Source organism: Aulonocara sp. 'chitande type north' Nkhata Bay, linkage group LG23 (assembly GCF_057382095.1).
Source record: "Aulonocara sp. 'chitande type north' Nkhata Bay isolate Kocher_YH1m ecotype deep benthic linkage group LG23, A_spYH_male_GT1.1, whole genome shotgun sequence".
In the NCBI taxonomy this organism is placed as follows: Eukaryota; Metazoa; Chordata; class Actinopteri; order Cichliformes; family Cichlidae; genus Aulonocara; species Aulonocara sp. 'chitande type north' Nkhata Bay.
The window spans coordinates 21,082,525-21,106,735 of NC_141365.1; the positions used below are offsets into that span (position 1 = coordinate 21,082,525).

The window sequence follows — 24,211 nt, forward strand, 5'->3', positions numbered from 1 at the left end:
GATGCATCCATGCTTGAAAATGCTCCAATGTGGCTGAATTGCAACAATTCTGCAAAGATGAGTGGGCCAAAATTCCTCCACAGCGCTGTAAAAGACTAATTGAAAAGTATCCCAAACACTTGATTGCATTTATTGCTATTAAGCTAGTAGGTTTAGGGGGCAATCACTTTTTCTTACAGTGCTACGTGTGTTTGTGGACATCCTGCCCCCCCAATAATAAATACCTTAATTTAGAAACTGCATTTTGTGTTAACTTGTGTTATCTTTGTCTAATAGGAAACCAGGAAGGGGGCAAACACTTTTGTACAACACTGCATGTGGATATGTATGGTCTATGGTCAGGAAAGCAACGCCAAAGTACATCTCATTATTGGAGATGTCAACCCTAGTGGCCAGTGTTTTTTGGCTGGATCTATCAAATTAGTAGTTGCTTTCATCACTTCCATCTGATGACTCCACCTGTTTGGGCTGTCGGGTTGGCAATTGTCTTTCTGTTTCCTGTTGCAGGTGCATAATGGGTGTAGTCAAGAAGGCCTGTATTCCCATAAAAGGACATTCTGAATAACAGCTTATTTTCATGTCTACCCAAACAACATTTCACTCACTACGCCAGCAAACATGCCAATATGACTGACTCATGGACTGACACAGCTCATGGTTGTTTCCTTCGATTACTTTATTTAGTTTTGTAAATTTCAAATAAAAAACTTGATGGTGTCAGCTCAGAATTATTTGTCCAGTCATGACAGATCAAAACTGAAAACTTGAAGTCAGAACTGCCCAATTTACTTTCAAAAGAGGATGTCACGAATCAGCGAAAGAATATATCTGGGACATCATTGTCAGTAGTTGAGCCAAATATCTTTTATAGAGGCGACTATTAAGCATCCATCGTGTTCAGGTCAACGCAGAGTAGGCCCAGGGTTCTTAAAGTATGACCAGTAGGTCAACAGTGGCCCTCAGCAACAGTTTCAACTCTTACCTATCATCCATAGCTTATGAGTTACAGCTGCTGTCAAGAACTGAGCAACATAACCCACCATTCTCGCCAGTTCATAGGATAATTATAATCTATATAGTGGATATAAGAGATCTAAGAGGATCTGTTGTCCTCTGAATGCTGAATATTTTTAAAAATATACATCTTGGTGATGGTGTTAAAACCATGAGTGATAGGTAAGTGGTAGATGTGGCCAAAAATCCTGGTTTTTGCTCCATTCTGACTTTCATGTTAACATAATTAACTCAGTGAAGCTCATGTTTCATTCAGAGACCACAAACTCATTAAAGAGTCAGAGATTAAGATGCTCTTACTGTCATTTACTTTCCATTTTATTTACTTCTCATTTATTGTTTAAAAATATTAAGCGATTAAATTGGGTTATGTGGATAAAATAATGCAAATAAACATCAAACCACAACCATTCAAAATAAAATAAAAAAAACTAATTATGCATTGAAAACGAATGAAGATAAATAAAATAAATACATACAGCTGACAATAAGTTGGTGAAGTAAGTCTAAATGTGTTAAAAAACAAAAACAAATAAAACACAAAACAGATGAGGAGGCTTTAATACAAATCTTTATTTTTCTTTCAAAAAAATAAAATTTCACAGCAAACACTTACAGCTGTTATTCAGCTTGAAGAAACAGCAGGTCATAATGTTATTAATAAAGTTATGTTTAAGGCAAATAATCAAAGCTCCTCCCCTTTCAGCAATGCCTAAATAAGCTATGTTTGCAACAAAGGAAAGTCCCGCCTATAAGGAGCCTAGTTATTATTATTCTAAACAAGAAGCATGAAGGAGGATCTGGGGTTATTTGATTCACTAATATCTAAAAACAAAATAAAGATTTTCTAAAAACTCTACTACATCACCCACAAGTAATAAACAGCCTGTTACTGGCAAAGACTCAAGGGAAATGTAGTTAGTGTGGTTACTGATGTCTCCTGCTGTTTCATTAAAAATGATTTGTGTTCCATAAAGTGCTATTTGTGGATTTACAAAGTACATTATGTGCAATTCTTTTCAAACTGCACATTTAAATCGGTTAGTTAAACAGCATCCAGGTCAAAGGTCAAATACAAAAGTTGATGCTCAGAAAAAGATTTGTTCTGTTTTAAAGTGGTGCTAAAGTTTGCCTACAAACATATATTCCATTAAAAATTTTCCTATACAAGTATTTATCGATTTAATCCTCCTCTGGACTGGCAGCTTTAACTTTTCAGCGTGACGTCTCCCTCTGCTGGTCAAACTCCACCAACACACTTGGCTTTTTAATAATGTTTAAATCTGCAAAACAACAATAGTCTTTTCAAACACCTGAGCACACACACATTCACAGAGTCATTTAAATCTTTTTAAGTGAATCAAAGGAAAGAGGAGATTAAAATGTAACACTGACTTCTGATGCCTGAATGTCATCGAGTGTTTCAGCTGCAGGAAAGAAAAGCTCCAAACGCAACAATTTAAGTCTGAGTTAAAGACAACTTCTGTGTTTAGGACACTTCATCTGATTTTGTTTGCCTGTTTTCAGAAACAGAAGCTTTCAAATCTAAAATTAAGAATAAAGCAGGCATGATGTAAATGACGTGGATTCAGCGGTTGGATAAATTCATGGATTCGTAGCAGATTAATCGGCGTGTAACTCCTGAGGAGGATTTTGCATCTCGTACATTCTGGTTGCGGGGTTCGCAGGTTCGAATCCTGAACAGAATAAAAAACAAAATGAGCAGAAAAATTAACAAGACGATGGTTTAACTGCACATCTTTAAACGGAGGCGTGGTGTCAGCTCCAGCAGGAAGTGATGGACTACAAACAGAACAGTAGGACTACAAACCATCAGTGGTGCTTCCTGTACGGCGTTGCCTGGAAATACTCATCAGGAGTGACGGTCTTCACCCCGCCAAAGTAATCCAACACCCACACCTGAAACACAAGGAAGGAGGACCAGCCTGCTGACTTCATGTCACATGATTGGCTGAGAGCAGCACAGGTGTGCACTCAGGACTACAAGTGCTACAGTAATGATAGAGCTAGTATTACAAGGTGTGTGATGCTGGAGTACCTGTAGTATTAGTGGTATTATTATAATTTTTAATAATAGTACTATGGCAGTGTCTTTCTAGTATTATAAATAGCTCAGTTATGCTTTTGTATCAGTAATATTATTACTGTAAATTTTCTGGTATTACTAGTTTCAAGTTTTAATGTCAAGTACAGATAAACCGAGTAGCCACATTTAGCCATAATGAAATTCTTTGGCTCGTGTCCTCAGCTTTACATGAGCATACAGAAGTGCGCAGAAGTGTGAGTTAAATGTGTGTGTTAAATTAAGAAGAAAATAACAGAAAATTTAAGAGAATTGAAGTCAAGTTGATATTTATAGTTTGTGTGACAGTATTTATAGGTTGAATTACTACTGAGTTACTGCTAGTGGCAGGTGGTAGTACTTCTATTATTAGAAGTATTGTGTACTACCTGTATCTGTGTGGTGTTTTAGTGTTAGTAGTATTATCCATCATTATTATACCATCATTATGATAGTGTAGTATTATAATATATACTTATAATATATATTGAGTTGTTTTAAACAAGTAGTATCATGGATTTAAAGTGGATTATTATATCAGTACTGATATTTGTGTCATGTTTTAAAATGACAACAGCATAACAGAAGCATGAGTGTACTGCACGTTCACATTTAACTTGTATTATTATAGTGGAAACATTCAACAGTATTTATAGTATTATTAGAAATATTAGTAGTACTTATACTTATTATATCTCTAACAATGAACATGTAGTAGTACTGTGGGATTGTTTCAAAGCATTCATAGCAGGTCAAGTTCAGTAATTATCTGAACTTGAACTGACTTGAACTATTATGTTTTAGTATTATGTATTATGTTGTAGTATTTAGTATTTATTTATTTATTGTCATTGTCAAGAACAATGAAATTGCGTTTGGGGCTTCCATACAACCCAAAAAAAAGAAGAAAATAATAAATACCCCTTAAAACCCAAGTGTACATATTTAACCCAGTGTGACTCCAATGCAATAAGACAATCCTTAGCAATAATGTTCGTAGAAATTCAGACAAAGACCTGAGAAACATGACAAAATACAACAATGCAACCCATTCAATATTATTGTACTGTGAGATATGATATCAGATATGATAGTTATCTATTTAAGAAAGAGGGGGGGGGGGGGGGGGGCAGGAGGGGGAAGAGAATAAAGATATGATGCACCAATGCAGACCAGTTCATTGCTATTAAGAAGTTGGATATGGTTATTGTCCGTGAGAGGGGGGCAGAGAGTTCAGGAGCCTCACAGCCTGTGGATACAGGCTGTTGGCCAGTCTGGATGTTCTGGCCTGTATAGACCTGTACCTTCTCCCTGAGGGCAGCAGATGGAAAAGGTGGCGCGCAGGGTGATGTTGGTCCCGCAGGATACTTTGCAGTACTACAGTGGTATTATGTTGTAGTATTTGCAGTACTACTGTGGTATTATGTTGTAGTATTTGCAGTACTACTGTGGTATTATGTTGTAGTATTTGCTGTACTACTGTGGTATTATGTTGTAGTATTTGCAGTACTACTGTGGTATTATGTTGTAGTATTTGAAGTACTACTGTGGTATTATGTTGTAGTATTTGCAGTACTACTGTGGTATTATGTTGTAGTATTTGCAGTACTACTGTGGTATTATGTTGTAGTATTTGCAGTACTACTGTGGTATTATGTTGTAGTATTTGCAGTACTACTGTGGTATTATGTTGTAGTATTTGCTGTACTACAGTGGTATTATGTTGTACTATTTGCAGTACTACTGTGGTATTAGGTTGTAGTATTTGCTGTACTACAGTGGTATTATGTTGTAGTATTTGCAGTACTACTGTGGTATTATGTTGTAGTATTTGCCGTACTACTGTGGTATTAGGTTGTAGTATTTGCAGTAGTACTGTGGTATTATGTTGTAGTATTTGCCGTACTACTGTGGTATTAGGTTGTAGTATTTGCAGTAGTACTGTGGTATTATGTTGTAGTATTTGCCGTACTACAGTGGTATTAGGTTGTAGTATTTGCAGTAGTACTGTGGTATTAGGTTGTAGTATTTGCAGTAGTACTGTGGTATTATGTTGTAGTATTTGCCGTACTACAGTGGTATTAGGTTGTAGTATTTGCAGTAGTACTGTGGTATTAGGTTGTAGTATTTGCCGTACTACAGTGGTATTAGGTTGTAGTATTTGCAGTAGTACTGTGGTATTAGGTTGTAGTATTTGCAGTAGTACTGTGGTATTATGTTGTAGTATTTGCCGTACTACTGTGGTATTAGGTTGTAGTATTTGCAGTAGTACTGTGGTATTATGTTGTAGTATTTGCCGTACTACTGTGGTATTAGGTTGTAGTATTTGCAGTAGTACTGTGGTATTATGTTGTAGTATTTGCCGTACTACTGTGGTATTAGGTTGTAGTATTTGCAGTAGTACTGTGGTATTATGTTGTAGTATTTGCCGTACTACAGTGGTATTAGGTTGTAGTATTTGCAGTAGTACTGTGGTATTAGGTTGTAGTATTTGCCGTACTACAGTGGTATTAGGTTGTAGTATTTGCAGTAGTACTGTGGTATTAGGTTGTAGTATTTGCAGTAGTACTGTGGTATTATGTTGTAGTATTTGCCGTACTACTGTGGTATTAGGTTGTAGTATTTGCAGTAGTACTGTGGTATTATGTTGTAGTATTTGCCGTACTACTGTGGTATTAGGTTGTAGTATTTGCAGTAGTACTGTGGTATTATGTTGTAGTATTTGCAGTAGTACTGTGGTATTATGTTGTAGTATTTGCCGTACTACTGTGGTATTAGGTTGTAGTATTTGCAGTAGTACTGTGGTATTAGGTTGTAGTATTTGCAGTAGTACCTGTGTGATGTTGAACTTGGCGAAGAACCAGTTGTGGTCGCTCGGCCACTCCATCATCTCGGGGTGACGAGTGAACAGCGCTTTCTTTGCAAACTCCGCCTCTGTCCCGTTCACCTGAACCACAGCAGGAGGAGGTGATCATGTGACGGGTCCGAACTGATCATGTGTGAAACACAGGTGTGTGTACATACCTCCTGTACAGATCCAGACAGGATGATGTGAGCACAGAGCGGACTCTGAGGGTCAAAGCTCTGCTGCCTGCAGTAATCAGTCTGAGCCAGAGACATGGACAGAGACGCCACAGGGCTCACCTGCATCAATACACACAGCACAGGTAACACACGCATACACACATCTTATAGCATTATTAAAACGTATACTTTTAATTAATTAGTTGTGTCCAATTCTTATTTAATGCTATATTTTTCTTAAAATTAAAATATTTATTTATTTATTTGTTTATCTTTTTTTAATTTAGGCATTTCATCCTCCATATACAGACAAATAATATCTAAATATGAGAATCATTAATCATTTTATATGTCTGGGACAAAAATCTGCAATTTGAACCATTAAAACCTGCTTGAATATGTCCCAAAAAATCATTGGACATCCTCTTCCTTCCCTGAAGGACCTGTACAGCACTCGCTGTCTCAAGAGGGCACGCAGCATCCTACGGGACGGTACACGCCCAGGACACCGGGTGTTTAAGCTGCTGCCGTCTGGCAGGAGGTTCAGGCTGCTGAGGTCCCGAACAAATAGACTCAAGGACAGCTTTTACAACAGGGCAATAGCCCTGATCAATGCAAATAGCTGACCTGACTGGCTACCTGGACTTTTTTTGGGGGGGGAGGTAACAACAGTAACAATAATAATATTTATATTTATATTTATAAGAAGGTGCAATAACAATTAATGTGCATTAATAACAGTGTGCAATACAAATACACTTATTCTTCTTTTTTATTACTAAGTTATTATACTATGTTGTGTTGTTTGTGTTGTGTTGTGATGTTTCGTATCGGGTCGTGTTGTGTTATATGTAGTGTATGTAGTATGTATGTGTAGGACAGTTTTCCAATTTCATTGTACTATTGTACTATGTATGACTGTGCAATGACAATAAAGAGTTATCTTATCTTATCTTATCTTGAAGAAGTGAGAAAGAAACTGAGGTCATTAAAACTGGAGGTACTAAAAATAAATATTTAATCCTGAGAAAATGACTTTTTAGCTCAAACAAACTTTATAACCTTCTGCAAGACAATAAAAAGCTGCTGCTCTGTTTAATTTTGATAACTTCCTGTAATAAAGCAAACTTTAACAAAGCTGAACTTCATTTAAACCTGTTTTCTGTGTCGTTTCAGCAGATTTCAAGCACTCGTTTCTTCTTCTGTGGTCTCAACTTCTGCTTTGACATGTGACTGACAACTGCTGAGTCACTGTCAGGAAAATATGCTGAGTCATGCTGCAATTACATCACAGTTTATGTAAAATGCAGTTTTATAAACTCAACTATTCATGATTTTATATCTCAGCATAACTTCACATTATTTCACATAACTTCAAATAACCTTTAAAATGAAAGTCTGAATATTAAAATGTTAAAAAAAAATTACCTTAAATGCACAAAATAATGTTAATGATACATTTCTTCCCCATGGGAAAGAAAATCATCATTAACATTATTTTGTGAACTAAAATTTTCAATTAAAAAAAACTATATATTTTAGTAAAATAGAAAAGATAAAGAAGATACAAAAAACCCCAAAACAAATTAAAGAACATTAAATCAGGCTATTTATACCTTTTTATTTCATTTTTTAAAAATCAATAAAATTCTAAATATTTTTATCTATTTTTTATCTTTCCGTTTTTGTAAATGCATTTTAGACCTTGGCAGTTTTGCTCTTCTATATGTCAGGAGTATTAAAATAAATATTCTTGATGTGTTTGCAATAATTCTGCAGTAGCATTTTAAAAACAGTGCTAATCACTACAAACATTTACATAAGCGTGTTGTTAGTAAATATTGTGTTTACCAAGTTCCACACTTTTGTTTTGTATAGAATAAGTTACTGACAGCTGATGGCTTTTTAAAGCAGAAGATCACTAAAGTCAAATGTTATTTAATTTTACGCTTTATCGCTCCAGAACCTGTAACATTGAACTTTAATGGCTTTCACGGTAAAATCAAAGGTTTTCTTAATGGAGTTCTGAACGAGAAGCAGTGCCTTTTACAGCAACACAGCGCAGATACAGAGAGTGTCGAGTACACTAAATTCTAGTTTGTAAACTGACTTCTGAACAGGAAGGCTCAGTTCCTGTTTTAACACTGATATCCTGGGTCAGGCTCACCTCCAGGTCCTGCACGGAGATCTCCATGCGGGTCAGGTACATGTAAGGCACCCCGGAGCCCGAGCCCCTTGGCCCGTCGCTCACCGAGAAGACATTAGAGAACGGCTGGCCCACCACCGGTTTGTGGGTGGAGATGGTGGCCATGGAGGCCCAGTCCACCTGGTGCGCAACGAAGCGCGCGACCCGGGCCACCTGGTCATGAGGCGGGATGTGGAACCGGGACGCACCGGACAGGGAAAGGGAGGCCAAGGAGAGGCCGAGGAGGAAGACACGCACAGCCCGCCACAGAGATCTCATCTTTGGCTCGAGTGTATGGTGGAGAGTCGGTGAAGACCGAGAGAGGCGATATAAACAATACCGAATATCCGGTCTGAAATTTCATAATAAAAGCATTGCTGGGCTACAACCGAAAGTCCGCAACCAAAAGCTGGAGTGTCCATGTGACTTTTCAGAAATAATGGAAATATTAGGAATAAATTACAAACAAATGTAAAAAAAAAAAAAAAAAAAACTGCCATAAATGATAAATTCAGTTGCATATATACATATTTTTTTAAATAAAGGCTGTAATAAATACATTCCGACATTTATATACAATTTCAAATCCCCCAAAGAGCTGCACCAATAGTAAACCATTTACTCATGTTGAAGGTTTTCAAAGCAACGTTTATTATTGCTTAAAAATGAACACAGAACTTTGACACTTTGGGCACCAGTTTCAGGAGAAAAGTTGTACTGGCTGTTTGAACATTAAATCCATGGTAGTGTCAAAATAAAATGACCAAAGTAGAGATACAAAAAATAAAAGCTCAAACACAGAAAAAGGGTTCTCAAAATTAAAGCCTTCCCAATAATAAAGACTTGAAAAACTTTCAGAGTAAAATGGCTGAACTTTTATTTTCTTTTTAGGAAAAAAACCCTCTAAATACCAAAACTGTTACTAACAAACTGTATGGAGGATCACTTGGCCTCCATTGCTATGTGACCTTCAACCTCACAAACTTCACATAGGTTCTCCTCGATGGTGAATCTCCCATGACAATTGTCGCTTTCGCAGAGACAAGACACTTCCTGTTTTTGCAGTGAATCGATCTGGACGTTGGCAGAGTAGTCCCAGGTGAGCTCAGTGCCAGCCACTACGGCCCTACAGCAAGAAAACAAAGAGGACAATTATTAAAATGACCACTAATAATAACCCACATTAACGTCCTCTCAGTTCTCTTCCTCACCTGCTGGTGAAGAAGGCAACGACGGGGAAGGCGGGGTCGTGGGAGTCGATGAAGACATTCTGGATGAAAAGGTTCGGCTGGCAGCTGTGCTGTGGGCGGGGTTAGAGATCACATGATATCAATAATAATAACAATAATAATAATAATAATAATAATAATAAACAAGAAGAAGATTTCTTCTTCATTAGCATAAAAAATATATAAACTATGAACTAAAAGGGGGAAAATTCCACAATTTAAACTAAGCAGTTAATATTTTGAAAATAACTACAAACTATAAAGGAAATGTCCAAAAATGCTTTGGAGAAAAATGTACAAGCAAAAACAAAAGACACATTTTTTTAATTCTTTAGAAAGTTTTAAAGATGCAAAAAAATCTTGTGAACAAGATTAACACAATGAAAAGTATAAAGAAAATATTAGAAACACACACACACAATCACACACATATATATAACATTTTGAAATTACTAATGAAATTAAAAAAATGTTTTGTTTAAAAGTTTTAAATTGTCTAAAGAAATCTTGTGAAACCGTTTATAAAATACAGTTATAAAACGTCAGATATGTCAAACTTAACTCATTCTTCTTGCTTCCTCCACTTCTGTACCATTGATTCATTAATGTTGAATTCTCTGGCAGCTGCTCTATTCCCATGTTGTTGCAGTATATTAATGACTAACCTCGTATTGTGGATGGATTATCTCAGTTGTTCTCCTGACTGAAGTTTGTTCTGTTTACAGCATCCTGCCATGCGATTGCATTTGTCTCTAACCATCGGGAACCCTCATGTTAACTTTCATCAAGTGAAAAAAAGTTAGCGTTCATCCTCCAGGTTCACTGTGTTTATGTTATGCTAACATAGCTGTGTCCCTAGTGATCATGTAGCACATCATTACATACTAGCTAGTCCAACTTCAGCATCATGTTCCTGATCAGCTGGACTCACGTTGATGAAGCGGCTCACGTTTCCCTCCTTGCTTGCGTCCACAAAACAAACTTCGTCCACCTTCGCTGCTCTCTTTAAGCTCATGCTCGCCTTTGTACCATTCACACCAGCGCTCTCCGACATTGATGCCACCTTCTCGTCTTGCTCTTGATCACCTGACACACAGTAGCCAATTGTTTACCAGCTGTGTTAATGTATCATTTGTGTGTTTTGTGTGAGTCATTACTGACCTGATGAAGGAGACGTCGGCTGCAGACCTCCAACCAGCACCGCCTGAATCTGACAGAAGAAAATAGAAGCCTTTTACTTTGAACTAAAGATCACGAAGGCACAAAAATACATTTTAATCAAATAATTAGAGGAAATATTCAAAGGAATGCAGGACACACAAATGATTTAAAATAAACAATAATTCTTTTAAAAATCAGGTCACAAAATATTCAAAGGAAAAAATAAAAATATGTAAATTGAAAACCTGTAATGTCCATACAAATACAAATGAAAAATATTTACAATATAATAAAATGTGTATAGAAATATTGGAATTAGAATATGTAAAAAATTATTCTGAAAATAAAAAAAACTTTACAGTAAAGTAAACGAGCCTAACAAACCTCTTCTTGGTCTGTGGTGCTGGAGCCGCTGTCGGAGGGTCTCTGAATCACAGGGACATGCAAAAGAGGTGAGGTAGGCGGAGACATAGGCGGGGGCGTTTCCAACACATTGCGTCGGCCCTCCAGCACAGGTGGGGCCAGCCACTCCGTGACGACCTCCACCTCATCGTCAGACGGCAGGTCGGACCTCGTCAACTTTGGCGGCGGTGGTTCGGTGGGATTCAGGACCCTCTGCAGCACCACACCTGGACACAGATGAGAGGACGAGTTTACAGACCGTGGCTTGGACGGAGCCACTGAACGCTGAGCCACACTCACCTGCGTAAATGCACACAAAGGTCCCACGGTCCAGGTCGTCACGGCAACGCACCCCCCAGCCACGGTTCTCAGTCTGGAAGACCTGGAGTCGGACTCTGATGCCTCTCTGGACGAGACGGTTCTGGCAGAGAGATCGGTCACAGCCGCACCACGGGCCACACTCAAAGAGCCTGAAGATTGATCACCATGGTAACACTTTGTCAGCAAATCAGTGAATCAGTTAATGATCAATACTTCCACTGGGAAACCTAAAGCTCCTGCTTTAGCTCCTTTTGAAAAACCTCTACTTGTTCACCTCACCCTGATGGGTTGGCCTGTAACAGCCTGTGATGGCGATAGTGGCGCTCTCCAGAAGTCAAGGCCATGCAGGCGCAGCGCTTTGCATCACTGCAGCCATCTGTGCAGTCACAGCAGGCCTTGAACAGCTTTGGGCCGCGGCTCAGGAAGCAGCCATGTGGCCAGCGGTCCTTCCTGTAGCGGAATTCAGCAGGCCGGGAGCCACCGTCCCCGACGCACAGCTCCACCGGTATTGGCTCTGCCCCTCGGCTCAGGTCCTGTTCAGGCTGCCGAAGGCCCCCTGGTGAAGGAGGGTCCAACCGCACGGAGGGGTTAAAGGTGAAGAAATCAACCTGCAGGAGGAAAACTGACCCACTTTAAAGACCTGAAGGAGGAATATACAGAGAGACACTGAACACAGCAAAAAAAAATCATCTATTGACCTGCAGGATGTCATAGCTCTCTGTAGCCTCCAGAAAAAGCATTACGTTGTCATGGTTACGGAGGCTCAGCCCACATGGTGCCTTGTAGATGACGTCCCAGTTTCCTACGTCTTCCTGCTCCTGGTCCCCGTGGTCCCAAAGCACGCCCTCTTTGGCGGGTGAAATCAGTGGCATGGCGGTCAGCCTCTTGAAGCCGCAGAGCAACGGGATCTTCAGCGGGTTCTGGCCCCAGAATAGCGGCGTGGACTGAGTCATGCTCGGCAAACAGGGCAGGCAGGACTGTAAAGCGAAAAACAGCTCACGTTATCAGGATTTTAAATATTCAAATATTCAGGAATTTTAAAAAAAGCCTTTGGCTACGAACTGTAAATGATCACTGTTAAATTAAATGCCCCCAGTCTGGTATAGGGACTGACTATGACAGTTTCTTCTTTTTTTTAAAAAAAAGTCATGAATTAGATACTGGACATTATCAAGTTGCTTTAACCTCCTAGGACCTGCCGTCCACATATGTGGACGTCACATTTTGGGTTATTTAGACCAAAATACTAAATTTTGCTCAACAATGGCCTGATATCCACTTACGAGGACATTATACTGCTACTGTTCTATCGAAATTTTAAGCAAATATCCTCATATGTGGCTCTCATTTTTCTTAGAAACAAAAACCAGGTAAAAAAAAAATCTGGTAATTCTTTGTTTTTACATTCATTAGGTCCCAATATGCCCAGATATCAAAGAGAAATTAAAAGTTTATTAATTAAAAGAAATTAAGAGTTTGGGTCTTAGGAGGTTAATGCTTCTTCTCAGGATAAAAGCCCCAAGTTACTTACAGGAACGTATAAGGATGCTCTGAAGTTCTGAAGTATATCAGATTTCTAAATTAAAAAAACTATTTGATAGATTTCAGATAATTACAAGGATCAGGTTTTCAACATATTCAAGATTCTGGGTAAAAACTAAAAGGGATCAACGTGTTTTCAGGCTGTTAGATTATCAAGATTCAGAATAAAAGCACCATATAAATGAAAGAAACTTTTTGAGATCAAATTAGGCAAAATAAATTCTCGGGCTGATTCTGAATGACATCAATGTGTGTTTACCTTGGAGCAGGTGTGGAGGTGGTACTGCAGCTGGACAGGCACGAGGGGAGGCAGCAGCTCCTCTCTGCCAGCAGGGGACGCTGTTGGACTGGATAACCCATTAAAAGGAGGCAAGAAGGATGAAGAGGAGGAGCAAGAGGATGAAGGGCTGTGTTGGAGGATGTCAGCTGGCAGCAGCTCTTCTGGGGAGGAATAAACACTCAGCAATAGTCGGACTCAAACACAACAGCGAAGCCTTGAGATTTACCGGGGTTTACCTGAGCCAATGACCACCTGAACCACCGAGCTGTCCTGGTCCTGGAGGGAGGCCAAGGAGGAGGAGCAGTCCAGATGCTCTAGCAGCTTGAAGGCCTGGACATACTCTGAGAGAAGACAGAGAGTAAAGATCAGGATAGGAAGATTGCCAGAGTCCCGCTCGCTCGCATCAGACATGGATCAGAACCTTTATCTGTGGTTCCACTCCTCTTCAGAACTGCCTTCAGGTGCTCCAGGTACTTGAAAACCACATCGAAGACCTGATCCACATCCTCATTGTTCCAGAATGCCTTGGCCTTCTCTGGAAAAAATAAATCGGGACAAATGATCGTATCAGAAGCATAAAAAATGTGTAAATAAATAATCTGGACCCCCAACTACTGAACCTGGACCAGATTAACTGATAAAATAACCAATAAATGTCTCTGTATGCACATTTAACCTAACTCTCAGCACGTAAAAACAGGGAAAATGTGATATTTCATCTAAACCTCATCAGAGCAGTTATCCATTACAAAAAAGAAAAGACAAGAAAACAAACCCCATAACCTGGACCCCTTAAATCTGGCCTAGACCCCACAGACTGTATAAACCTACTAACAAAGGGGGGGAAATTATAGTTTTAACTCCCCCCCCCCCCATACAAAGGTGTCTAGATTAAATCCAGATAACCCGGGTTTGTTGGATGTGGACTAGGACAGTGTAAACAGACTCTTGCTGATTTGAAACTAGCTTTCAGCCGTTGTATTGTACCTAAACCACACTCTCGCATTTCCTTGTGTGTGTCTAACAGGAAAGCTCTGAGGCTAATGTAGCATTAGCCCGGTTAAACCTGGGTTAGCTGTCTGTGCAGTGCTCTGCACCTCTGAACCCCCGTTATCCGCTTCGGTTCCGTTTGTACTTCAGTTCTTACCGACATATTCCGGATCTAGCGGCTCCCCCGTTTCCATTGCACATTAGCCTGCTAGCACTAAGCTAACAATAAATAAGCTCGCGAGCTCACCGCTAACTTCTAGGTAACAGGTGACCGCGGGTGCAGACGGACCTGCAGTTTTGACTACCAAATAAGTCAAAAGCAGCAGTTCAAATTAAACCCGAACACCAGCCAGCTCCATGTGAACCCAGTAGGTTTATTCATTCATGTAAGCGGCTAGTCCGGTCGTTGCTTTTTGCTAACGACTGTGACCAACAGCAGACAATACATTGAACCTTCTGTTAACACTTCTTAAAGCATTGCAAGAGGTATTTATAGTTCAACAAGACCACACAACCCTGGCATCACGCAGTATAAACACTCCTGTCTTAACCGTTTAAAGTTTTTGAGCTTACGTGCCCCCTATCGGCCACCGTACTAAGACTTCAGGGTTTCAGCTCCCTGTTTTATGTCTGGCAGGAATTTCGAAAGCCCTTATGTAGACGTTATTTAAGTTTAAGTAACAGCAGACAGAAGGTCACTCACATATAAACACACAGAGCACATGAATATGTGACTATAACAGCCATTATTAGCATGTTAGCAGTGGTCCTTGTATACTTACAAAAGTACATGATTTCAGTCACTAAATACTCAGAGTGGTAAAACTAGTTACATTTGCACTGCCGCAAAAGACTCTCATATACCTGCAAAGCAGCAACAGAAGCTCCATTCTGCAATTACAATCTACACATAGATCCTACCCATGAACCTGACAATAATCCATGCACAAAATACTAAAACATGCTGTACATCTGCTGTGTAGATCACACCTGCACTGGGACAAAATGTAAACTGAGCTGTTGTATTATTTAAATAAAACAGCTCCTGAAAAGCCCACAAAAATGAAATTTTTCGCTTGTTCCAGCTTCCTGACAACCAAACTGCAAGTGCCAGATGTAGCAGGTAAAGAAAAGTTGTAAATCCACTAGCTTGAACTGATTTTGTTCACACGTTTCTTTTATTTCAGAGTCCCATGCAACCCCAACCCATTGATTCTGGGAAACACACACACACACACACACACACACACACACACACACACACACACACACACACACACACACACACACACACACACACACACACACAAAACATACAAAACAAAGGGGAAGTGACACAATTGAGTCACGTGAAAGCACCATGGGTGGACCAGAGGTCAGTCCTCTTTCATATATTTTGTATTTTTCCAGTCTTTGCTGACTGTGCACAAGGCTTTATCTGTTGCCTTTGTAACACTTTATTACATCCTTGAACATTAAGTTAAAGATGGTCACCCTCATTTAGCAGTTCAAACAATATGTTTAAAACCTGCTTTTTCAGCTTTAGGAATATTGGTAACAGGGTGGCCCCAGTAATAACATATCTTATAAAGTACCTTTCATTCTCGAGGAGAACCGATCTAATTGTTTGATGGTGTATTATTTGTTTTTATTGCATACATTAAAAAAAAATCAAACAAGCTGTTTATTTATTTTAAAAAATCAAGCCCAAATTGTTCTCCAAATGTAGAATGACATAGAAATTAAATATTAAACATATATAAACACTCATGCTGTTATCAGAGACAGACAGCCCTGAATATAACCTGTTAGAATTCAGGAACAGCAGATTTGCAGATGGGAAAATACTTTAAAGCGTTATTTTGGATAAAAAAAAATCAACAAACCCTTGAGCTATTTCCATCAGATTCGACTGATAAGTTATTTTAGACAATGCCTGTCATTAACAGCCCAGATAAGTGCCAGGAGGTATTTGTAAATGGTTTGTCCTAGGCGTTTTTAAACTTCTGTGTTGGTTCTTCTGATAAAGTCATGATGTAATAGTTCAATAAATCAAATTTTAGGTTTTTACGGGGTTAGTGATCAAACTACACATGTATTTACCGGGCTTTTGCCTGTTTTCAGACTGCCTGCAAGTCCTAATTCAGGGCAGCAGATACGTAGAGCGGTTTTTATGTATTGACCTCCACCGGCCTCCGTACTGAGCAAGCAGTTATAAAATGTCAATATAAACAAATCCCAAATCGTCCAAAAGGACATTTTTATAAAACCCGTCAGTTTTATTTGAGGTGTCAGGATAAACGCAGGCTAATTGGAGCTGTTTTAAAATAAATATTTGATTTATTTATTTATTTTATATCTGCCGCTGCTGTCCCACACTTCCTGTTCAGTTTTGTAACGATGTGATAACAACTTATGCAAGTTCAGCGTGAGAATCAATTGGAGCAAAGAACGCAGAGGTGAGCAGCTTCAGTCTTTACTGATCCACTTTAACACAACATCATGTTTAATGCGTTCAGCCTGATTAAAAATAATCCGTGTCTGAGGGTGATGACTCGACAGGTAAGGACAGGTGTATAAAGCTTCATCTGGAAGCTGAGTGTAACGCATTGATGTCAGCTCACACTGAGCAATCACTGGAGGGAGATTAATGGGAAAGAAAACATTTTTTTAAACAGTTTTTATCCTGAAATGTTCGAGTCTTTGTAAATGTCCAGAAAATTATTTATTAATCGTTTATTTAAGAAATCTTTAAATGTAAATTTGAATGAAGGATTGATCAACTAACCACAGCAGCTGTTTTTTTTAACAGAAGTAAATAATCTATTTATTAGTTTACTGTTTAATTATTAGATTTTGTTTAACATTTGGGAATTTTGCTTGTTATTATTAGTATTACTGAATTTCTTTTGGCTTGTTTTTGTTGTACATGTTGAGTTCATGTTGTTTCGTTTACTGTTGTTTTCTGTTGTCCATAAGATATCTGTACACTGACTGTAAACTCTCCTCACATTAAGGTCACAGGTCATCTCCCCTGAGCCAAGATGTCTGCGATGCGGCGGTCAGTGAGCGAAGCATTCTGGGCGATGTGTGCAGCAGACTCCATGTCTATGCCGGTCCACTGGTACTATGACATCAACGACATCAGGAGGGACTTCGGTGGCTGGATATCAGGCTTCAACTCGCCTCCTGAGCGTCACCCGTCCAGTATCCTCACCCTCTCCAACACAGGTAAGAAGTCATTGGAGAGGTGCTTTTGACCTGCATTGTTTGTAATGACCAGCAGGGGGAGACTCCTGCAAGAAGTCTAACTCTATACGTCTATGAAAAAAATTGCTGAGTTTACAGTCTGAGTGTTGGTTTAAATGTAGAAGTTAAATAAAAGAATATCCTAAAAAGATGTTACATTTATAAATAAAAATGGGTTGCCAGTGAAAATGAATTTAAGGCAGATTTTTTTATTATGCTATTTTCCAATTAGCATGTTTATATTATATAACATAATCTTTATTACACTTACGTTAATCTAAAAATATGTAGTATAGTAAAAGAAATGTAAAAATATTTTTGGTACATTTTTTACCCAGCAACTGGTCCATGTGTTTCTTATCTGTCGATGTGTATCTGCCGATATGAATCCGATGTAGTTCATTTTATCAACAAAATCAACAAAACTGTTTTTTTTAAATATCCTGCTGCATTTGTTTTAAAAAACAAAACACTAAAGCTATTCTGTTATATGCACTACAGCCAAAACATTTCATAGTTCAGCAATACTGATCAATCTAATTTACTTAAACCTACACCATCCTCCCTATTCTCGTATTCTAAACAGTACGTAGCAGAAATATTAAACAACCTAACTAATAGGGTTCCAAACTCCTAGCAAAACTAATAGGAAACCACCCCCCACCCTCTGCCTAATGATGCTTAATCAGCGTAATCTGCTTTAATTCAATGCACGTGTAAAACAAATGCATAGAAATAAATTATTTTTCTACAATATTTAAATAGATTCAACAACTTTCTTCAACAGAAAGATGTGCAGACTGCACAGATGGTATCTTCCCAAAGGAAAAGGTACTATAGCTTAGCAGGGGTAAATTAGAGTTAATAGTTACTATATACAATAGTGGATTTCTATACATTTTACGTCAGATGAAAACTTTAATTGTAAGATTCAGATAATTATTTATTAAAAGCTAGACATGAGAATAAGAAAGAAAAGTATTTCTTTGTGCCCCCCTTTACCTGTTAATGCCCTACTTGGCCCCCTGGCAAAACTTTGCTAGACCCGCCCCTGCACAGTTACCAGCTGTCAGCTACGTAAAAAAGGATGCTGGTGTAGAAAGTAAATTCTAACAACAGCTTATCAAGCTTAAATGTGCTGCTGTTGTTTATCCACTGGTTTCCTCTTTCTGGTGCAAAGTGGGCGAACAAACAAACTGGAGAAACGGGACTTGCGACAGAAAAACCGATCAGCTGATCATTGATCAGTTTCATGATTGAAGTAGCAACAGGAGAGGGAGGGAGAGAAGAAGAGGCAGTCGCTCCATATATCGGTTGTTAAGCTTATCGTGGGAATGCTTTACAAACATTCAGAGATGAACTTACACACTTGCTTTACTCCTCTGGGATAACTTTCTCAGAGATAAAATACCGATTTGGTAACGAGGCTCCAAATGCTCAGCCAGACCACCGACAGGTCTCACATGCCACAGCCACTCTATCACGTGATGCACACTGCTCCGACGTGCTAAAGTTATGAGCTGAGTTACGCCATGTCGCAAGTTTTGTGAAGTGCTTTTGTGATAATTAATGGATCGGATTACATTTTTTATTTCTCTCCGATATCCGATCCAGTAATTTAGGTCAGTATCAGACCGATACATAATATGGGATCGGTCCATCTCTAGTTTAAACTAAAAAAGCAGAAACCTCCCTCCTACTGATGCTGGCAAAGCATCAGTGTGGGAAAAATACTTTTAAAAGAACTCTGAACCTGAAGATGAGAACTGCTCATCCAAATGAACTCAGATTTGGCACTCAACTCAAATCCCTAGAAATACACCTCCCAAATATGAAGAAGATTGGATGAACCGGTGTTGAGACAGACAAACAGAAGAGGACCAAGGACACAGCTTTGAGGAGCTCCATCCTGATTAATCCTGCTGTTTTTAACCTCTCTGTCATTTTGCAGCTGGCAGTGGTCGCACCAACTGGTCTTCTGGTGCGAAGCGAGCCAATGTGGTCGGCAGCGTCATTCTCCATGATAAGCTGGAGTTGTGGAACTCCTCAAGTGGATCGATCCACTATCACCGAGGTACTGCCGCCCTATACTACAGTTCACTGTTTTTCCTTCGTTTTGTTGTTTGTTTCTATTTTTGTTGTGTCCATGTTCTTTCTCTGTGGTCTTCAAGGTCTTCAGGCAGGTGACAACACGCTGAACATCCTCTGCTCCCTTCGAGTGGCTCGGACACTTGTCTCCAGAGGTTTTGTGGACGTCTCTCAGCCGGATGCTCGAGCTGCTGTTCTGTCAGACTACGTCCACTTCCTGACCACACCCGGTTCACACAAGGACACCTACGCTGAATCCTTCCACCGCTCATTCTTTGTTGACTGGCAGGAGAGCAAACCGACCTCGCCACATGAAGTAGGACAGAAGCAGTTGACCCCTATGCTGTAACATGCCACATCTGGAGTGTTTCACCAATTTACTTGCTGTTTTCCAGGTTCTGAAGTTTGCAGAGGAACGCTCCGGGATGAAAACGAGCTCTCCGTTCCCTGACTGCCAGCTAGATGCCATTGGCTGCCTTCCCATGATCCTTCCTTTCATCCTTCTGTCTGCCTCAGCCAATGAGGAGCGAGCCGTAAGCGAACACAAATCAACAACATAAGAAACAGTCTCAGATAGCAACATGTGACCTTTAACCTACTCTGTCCTCAGGTTTCAGCAGCGGTGGAGTTCGTAAAGCTCACCCATCCTCACCCCAACGTGCCCGAGTACGTGACGATCTACAGCCGGGCACTGCACGCGGTACTGGGCGGGGCCAGTGTCCGTGAGCAGGCTGAGCAAGCTCTGAGGAGACTGGATGCCTGGGACACCTGCCAGAGCTTCAGTCGCAAGGCGGCCAAGTGAGATTTTGTAAACATATCTAACACTTCCTTTAGATGTTTCAGAATAAGAGTTGAGTCTAACCACTCGGTACTTTCTTTTGGCCCCTGGAAAACTTTTACTTTGAAGCATCTGAGCAGCATTTGGTTTTTGACAATTTCTTATTAAAATATTTATTAGAATTTTAGGTTGGCTGCCAGAGACCGCTTCCTGTATGCATTTAGAAGTAAAAGTCTTTCAGAATAAACAGGGATTTGAGCTCTTTGAGACCCGGAACAGCTTTAAAGGAGTACTTTAACATTTTTCCTGTATTTCAGGATTTGCTAAAATGTTGAGAATTAAGTAATGCTTCCTGTGCAGGCGTTCACATTAAAAGCCTACAACAAGTGTATTCTTTATGACACTCATAATCACACTTCCTGCAGTTCATTCACAACAAAAGTCTACAGTAAAAAGCCCTTTTTTATTAGCTGTCCAACACTTTCTGCAGACTTCCTTTAGACTAAATGCTTGGTTAGGAAGCAGCGTCTGTGTGTAAAAGGTTATCCGTAATGTTTTTTAGGTTTTCTGTGTCCTCTGAGGAGAGACTGAAGGTCCATCAGAGCGCTGTGAACTACCTTGGTATGGCCTGCTACAACAAAGGTCAGAATCCGACCAATAACCTTTCTTTTACCTCACTGGCTGGTAAAACTTAAGATCATTGTTTTTAGATGCTTGTCTTTCCTGCTTGTGTTGCACAAACAGGTGCTCTGTCCAGCCTGTTCTACCTGGCCCACGAGTTTCATGATGACCCCAAAGGAGGAATCCTGGCAAACACCAACTGTGGAGGTAAAATTTAAACATGCTGGTTTGCACTCAGGCTCCTGTTGGTTAAATCTTTGCCCAGGTGTGGCTTATGCGGTCAAGCAGAAGCCACACAACAAGTGTTTGGTTTTTTTTATGTATTTCTGTTTTTATATTACTGTGAAACACTTTGTGTTTTTATCCTGTGATGAGTGCTATATAAAAAAAATGAAATAGAATATTAATATTAATTAAATTATTCAGAGTCTTTATGTAGGTATGAAACAGCAATGTATTGCAACTTAAAAGAGGATCAAAAACTCCACTGCTTCCTGTTTGCAAACTTGATGAGTCCACATTCAAACTTTTGTTTTTAGCGAATTAAAGTCTATAAATATACAAATCTAAATAAAAAACTGAAAAGTAATTAGTGCAGTATGTGGTTTCTGTGAGTCTTTATACTATTATTATTATTATTATTATTATTATTATTATTTCTCTTTCATTAATATAAAAGCAGTGTCCATACAAGCTGTTAACAAAAGTCTATCCTTCCATCACACTCGGTGTCAGTCAGACTAACTCAGTAGAAACCTCCTGCTGATAGCTGAGCGATGGGCTAATTTTGACTTTTAATAATTTCATTTTTTAATTTCATGGTCTGCTTGATGACTTGCATGTATGACATCAGTGCTGTGTTTGTTCTTATTTTCGTTTTGTTTGGTTCTGACTTCAGGTGAGAACTGTAACCGTGGAGCGGCGCTCGGGGCCTTGCTGGGGGCCGGAGGCGCCCACACAGGAAATTGCATCCTACAGGAGTGGAAGGATGACCTAAGAGATGCTCAGGAATTTATCCCTGACATCCTGAAGGACATTGTTTAAGAAGATCATTGACCCCTGGAGGAAAGAAGAGGAACAGAAATCGCACAGCACTGTAACTTTAAAAACTCCACCGCTTCCTGTTTACAAACTTGATGACTCCACATTCAAACTTTTTATTTTTAAAGAATAAACTCTTTATCACATGTGTTTTATTTTTATGGGAAAAAAAGAGCAAACTTGAACTTGAAATGTAGCAATGAACTGTTTACGTTACATATTTATTATTTGCCTTGCCATCATTTCACCTGCAGCCTTTAAATGATCAAATCAAAAAATATGTGTTTTTGCTCACATGGAAAAAATAAACTAAATGATTCAATGAGTGTGATTTTTGATTTAATAAAAGAATGTAATATATGTACTGGCTTGTATAATAACTCTATGGACCTTTTTAAATTTTTATCCTCAGTAAGAAAAGTAAGTAAATATAACTGATAGTTAACAGTTTTATTAATTAATATCAGGCTTAGATATGGGTTTATGCTTTAAATCAAATGTAAAAATAATATCGATGTAAGATGTTCATAGTGGAGATATTTGGTAAAATCAAGCATCAGCCTCCAGGCAGACATGCACTGAATGTCCAATTTTACAGCAAAGATAAACACGTTACAAAAATATTTCTTTATCCGGTTGTTCAGTGATGACGCGACGAATCCTACTTCCGGGTCTAAAGTAGTCTGCGTTTAATATGGCTTTTGTGTTGTTAACATGTTTAATGTTTTGTATTTTCTTCTATTTGATCTCAAAAAGCTCCTAAAACAGTCAGTGATCCCTGTTGACCTCCCTCGGCTTTTATTACCGCTAATCATTTATTTAAGCTCAGTTTTTAAAACCTTAGGATGTAACTACAGCCCAGCCCATGAATGACTAACCTCGTATTGAGGATGGATTATCTCAGTTGTTCTCCTGGCTGAAGTTTGGTCCTTTTACAGCATCCTGCCATGCGATTACATTTGTTCCTGACCACCGAGAACACTCACGTTAACTTTTATCGAGTGGGAAAAAAGTTAGCTTGTTTATATTATGCTAACATAGCTGTGTTGCTAGCGGTCACGTAGCACATCATTATATACCAGCTAGCCCAACTTCAGTAACCCTACAAACGTCACTGCTGTTTAGTTTTCTGTCTTCATTTATGCTGGAAGTGATAACAGAGCTGTACGTTTTAATTTGTTTCCAAAACCCCGCAGTCAGGACATGCTATATTGTATTTAGATAGAAGCTAGCGAGCTAACTCCCTGCTAACTTCTAACTCCGTTAAATGTCATAAATTCCGTTTTCATGGATGCCTGGATGTTAAACTCAATTGTTACACCTGGTAGAGCAGAACACTGATCATTTTATTAAAGATGAAAGACTTTAGACAGTTTTTCAACTCTCAGTAATGCCATAGTGATCGTTTGATATATGGACCTGCAGCGGAGTTTAGACCCAGACACGGCTAGTGACGTCAGACTGAACAACCGGATAGCTAATTCGTCCCTTCCTAACAGGTGGATGCGGTTGAATTTTCTAATAACTGACCTGTTTAAATTGTATTGAGGCTCAGAGTTTGTATTAGTCCGAGATATCAGGCTAATGGTGGTTAGCTGTCTGCTAAGCTTCATCTCAGCATTTCTGAACTGAACCTCCGGCCTTTTTGTAAATGGCTGTACCTACTCTACAGTGCACTCAAAGCACTTTATACAACTTGTATTGTTGACACTGAACATACAACTACGTTCATCTATCATGAGTCACCATAAGTGCTTTCTAACATTCATACTCCAATGGATGCATCAGGGAGAACTCTGGCTTAGCATCTTGACACAGGCTATTGGCAGACTGGAGCAGCCAGAGATCGAACCACCAACCTGCTGATGATCGACTCTACCCTCTGTGCTACAGCCACCCCATTTTAATAAAATGATCTAATCAATAATCAATAATACTAACAGATTATCTGAAAAGTCTGAACTCCATTTTGGTGAGTTGGTTCCAAAAGGAATTTCAATCCTATAAAATCTGCAGGAAATCAGTTTGTGAATTCTGGTCTTGCTAAAAGTCTGAAAGGAGGATTAACCAGGGAGTGCTCATTGGTTAACGCCATGTCTTCATTTCACAACTTCACCAACCAATCAGTGATAAATATCATGGTATGTTTAAAGTGTGCCCCAGACTTGGAGTTGCAGTACATTTAGAAGTCATGAGTTTATCA

The 24,211-nt window shown here is 39.2% G+C and overlaps 3 protein-coding genes across 9 annotated transcripts; 1 reads left to right on the forward strand and 2 right to left on the reverse strand.

Annotated features, from left to right (window-relative positions):
• Nucleotides 1–1,567: 1,567 nt before the first annotated feature.
• On the reverse strand, nucleotides 1,568–8,647 carry creg1 (cellular repressor of E1A-stimulated genes 1). Its single transcript, XM_086283962.1, has 5 exons — nucleotides 8,289–8,647; nucleotides 6,122–6,241; nucleotides 5,931–6,044; nucleotides 2,846–2,934; nucleotides 1,568–2,711 (listed from the first exon to the last, which is right to left on the reverse strand). The coding sequence occupies exons 1-4, from the start codon at nucleotides 8,583–8,585 to the stop codon at nucleotides 2,848–2,850; spliced, it is 618 nt and encodes a 205-aa protein (XP_086140088.1). The 5' UTR covers nucleotides 8,586–8,647; the 3' UTR covers nucleotides 1,568–2,711; nucleotides 2,846–2,847.
• Nucleotides 8,648–8,933: 286 nt separating this feature from the next.
• setdb2 (SET domain bifurcated histone lysine methyltransferase 2) lies at nucleotides 8,934–14,797 on the reverse strand. 3 transcript variants are annotated; one of them, XM_086283953.1, is made up of 12 exons: nucleotides 14,389–14,797; nucleotides 13,663–13,776; nucleotides 13,478–13,582; nucleotides 13,221–13,399; nucleotides 12,118–12,396; nucleotides 11,699–12,027; nucleotides 11,399–11,568; nucleotides 11,081–11,325; nucleotides 10,697–10,745; nucleotides 10,467–10,621; nucleotides 9,518–9,606; nucleotides 8,934–9,432 (listed from the first exon to the last, which is right to left on the reverse strand). In XM_086283953.1, exons 1-12 carry the CDS (start codon nucleotides 14,423–14,425, stop codon nucleotides 9,249–9,251), a joined length of 1,935 nt encoding a protein of 644 aa, XP_086140079.1. In that variant the 5' UTR covers nucleotides 14,426–14,797; the 3' UTR covers nucleotides 8,934–9,248. The 3 variants fall into 3 exon arrangements, with proteins under 3 accessions (XP_086140079.1, XP_086140078.1, XP_086140080.1); XM_086283952.1 differs by having other exon boundaries at nucleotides 13,221–13,402; nucleotides 14,389–14,796; XM_086283954.1 differs by lacking the exon at nucleotides 14,389–14,797 and adding an exon at nucleotides 14,229–14,262 and having other exon boundaries at nucleotides 13,221–13,402.
• LOC147301652 (uncharacterized) lies at nucleotides 14,392–22,324 on the forward strand. Of its 5 annotated transcripts, XM_086283957.1 has the most exons (10): nucleotides 14,392–14,599; nucleotides 15,317–15,354; nucleotides 17,249–17,462; nucleotides 19,432–19,554; nucleotides 19,652–19,884; nucleotides 19,964–20,101; nucleotides 20,179–20,366; nucleotides 20,909–20,988; nucleotides 21,091–21,174; nucleotides 21,866–22,324. In XM_086283957.1, the coding sequence occupies exons 3-10, from the start codon at nucleotides 17,276–17,278 to the stop codon at nucleotides 22,009–22,011; spliced, it is 1,179 nt and encodes a 392-aa protein (XP_086140083.1). In that variant the 5' UTR covers nucleotides 14,392–14,599; nucleotides 15,317–15,354; nucleotides 17,249–17,275; the 3' UTR covers nucleotides 22,012–22,324. The 5 variants fall into 5 exon arrangements, with proteins under 5 accessions (XP_086140083.1, XP_086140085.1, XP_086140082.1 ...); XM_086283959.1 differs by lacking the exon at nucleotides 15,317–15,354; XM_086283956.1 differs by lacking the exons at nucleotides 14,392–14,599; nucleotides 15,317–15,354 and adding an exon at nucleotides 16,436–16,690.
• The last annotated feature ends 1,887 nt before the right edge of the window (nucleotides 22,325–24,211 follow it).

What these genes read in the sequence shown, in the direction of transcription:
- creg1 (XM_086283962.1), bottom strand. Translation starts at nt 8,585, where the DNA reads ATGAGATCTCTGTGGCGGGCTGTGCGTGTCTTCCTCCTCGGCCTCTCC. An exon ending in TCTCCGTGCAGGACCTGGAG is followed by an intron (nt 6,242 to 8,288) that starts GTGAGCCTGACC and finishes GTATTGATGCAG; the next exon opens with GTGAGCCCTGTGGCGTCTCT. An exon ending in TGTCTGGATCTGTACAGGAG is followed by an intron (nt 6,045 to 6,121) that starts GTATGTACACAC and finishes GCTGTGGTTCAG; the next exon opens with GTGAACGGGACAGAGGCGGA.
- setdb2 (XM_086283952.1), bottom strand. Translation starts at nt 14,425, where the DNA reads ATGGAAACGGGGGAGCCGCTAGATCCGGAATATGTCG. An exon ending in CTTTGTGTGCATTTACGCAG is followed by an intron (nt 11,326 to 11,398) that starts GTGAGTGTGGCT and finishes ATCTGTGTCCAG; the next exon opens with GTGTGGTGCTGCAGAGGGTC. An exon ending in GCCGACGTCTCCTTCATCAG is followed by an intron (nt 10,622 to 10,696) that starts GTCAGTAATGAC and finishes ACTGTGTGTCAG; the next exon opens with GTGATCAAGAGCAAGACGAG.
- LOC147301652 (XM_086283957.1), top strand. Translation starts at nt 17,276, where the DNA reads ATGTCTGCGATGCGGCGGTCAGTGAGCGAAGCATTCTGGGCGATGTGT. An exon ending in TTCAGTCGCAAGGCGGCCAA is followed by an intron (nt 20,367 to 20,908) that starts GTGAGATTTTGT and finishes AATGTTTTTTAG; the next exon opens with GTTTTCTGTGTCCTCTGAGG. An exon ending in TATGGCCTGCTACAACAAAG is followed by an intron (nt 20,989 to 21,090) that starts GTCAGAATCCGA and finishes TTGCACAAACAG; the next exon opens with GTGCTCTGTCCAGCCTGTTC.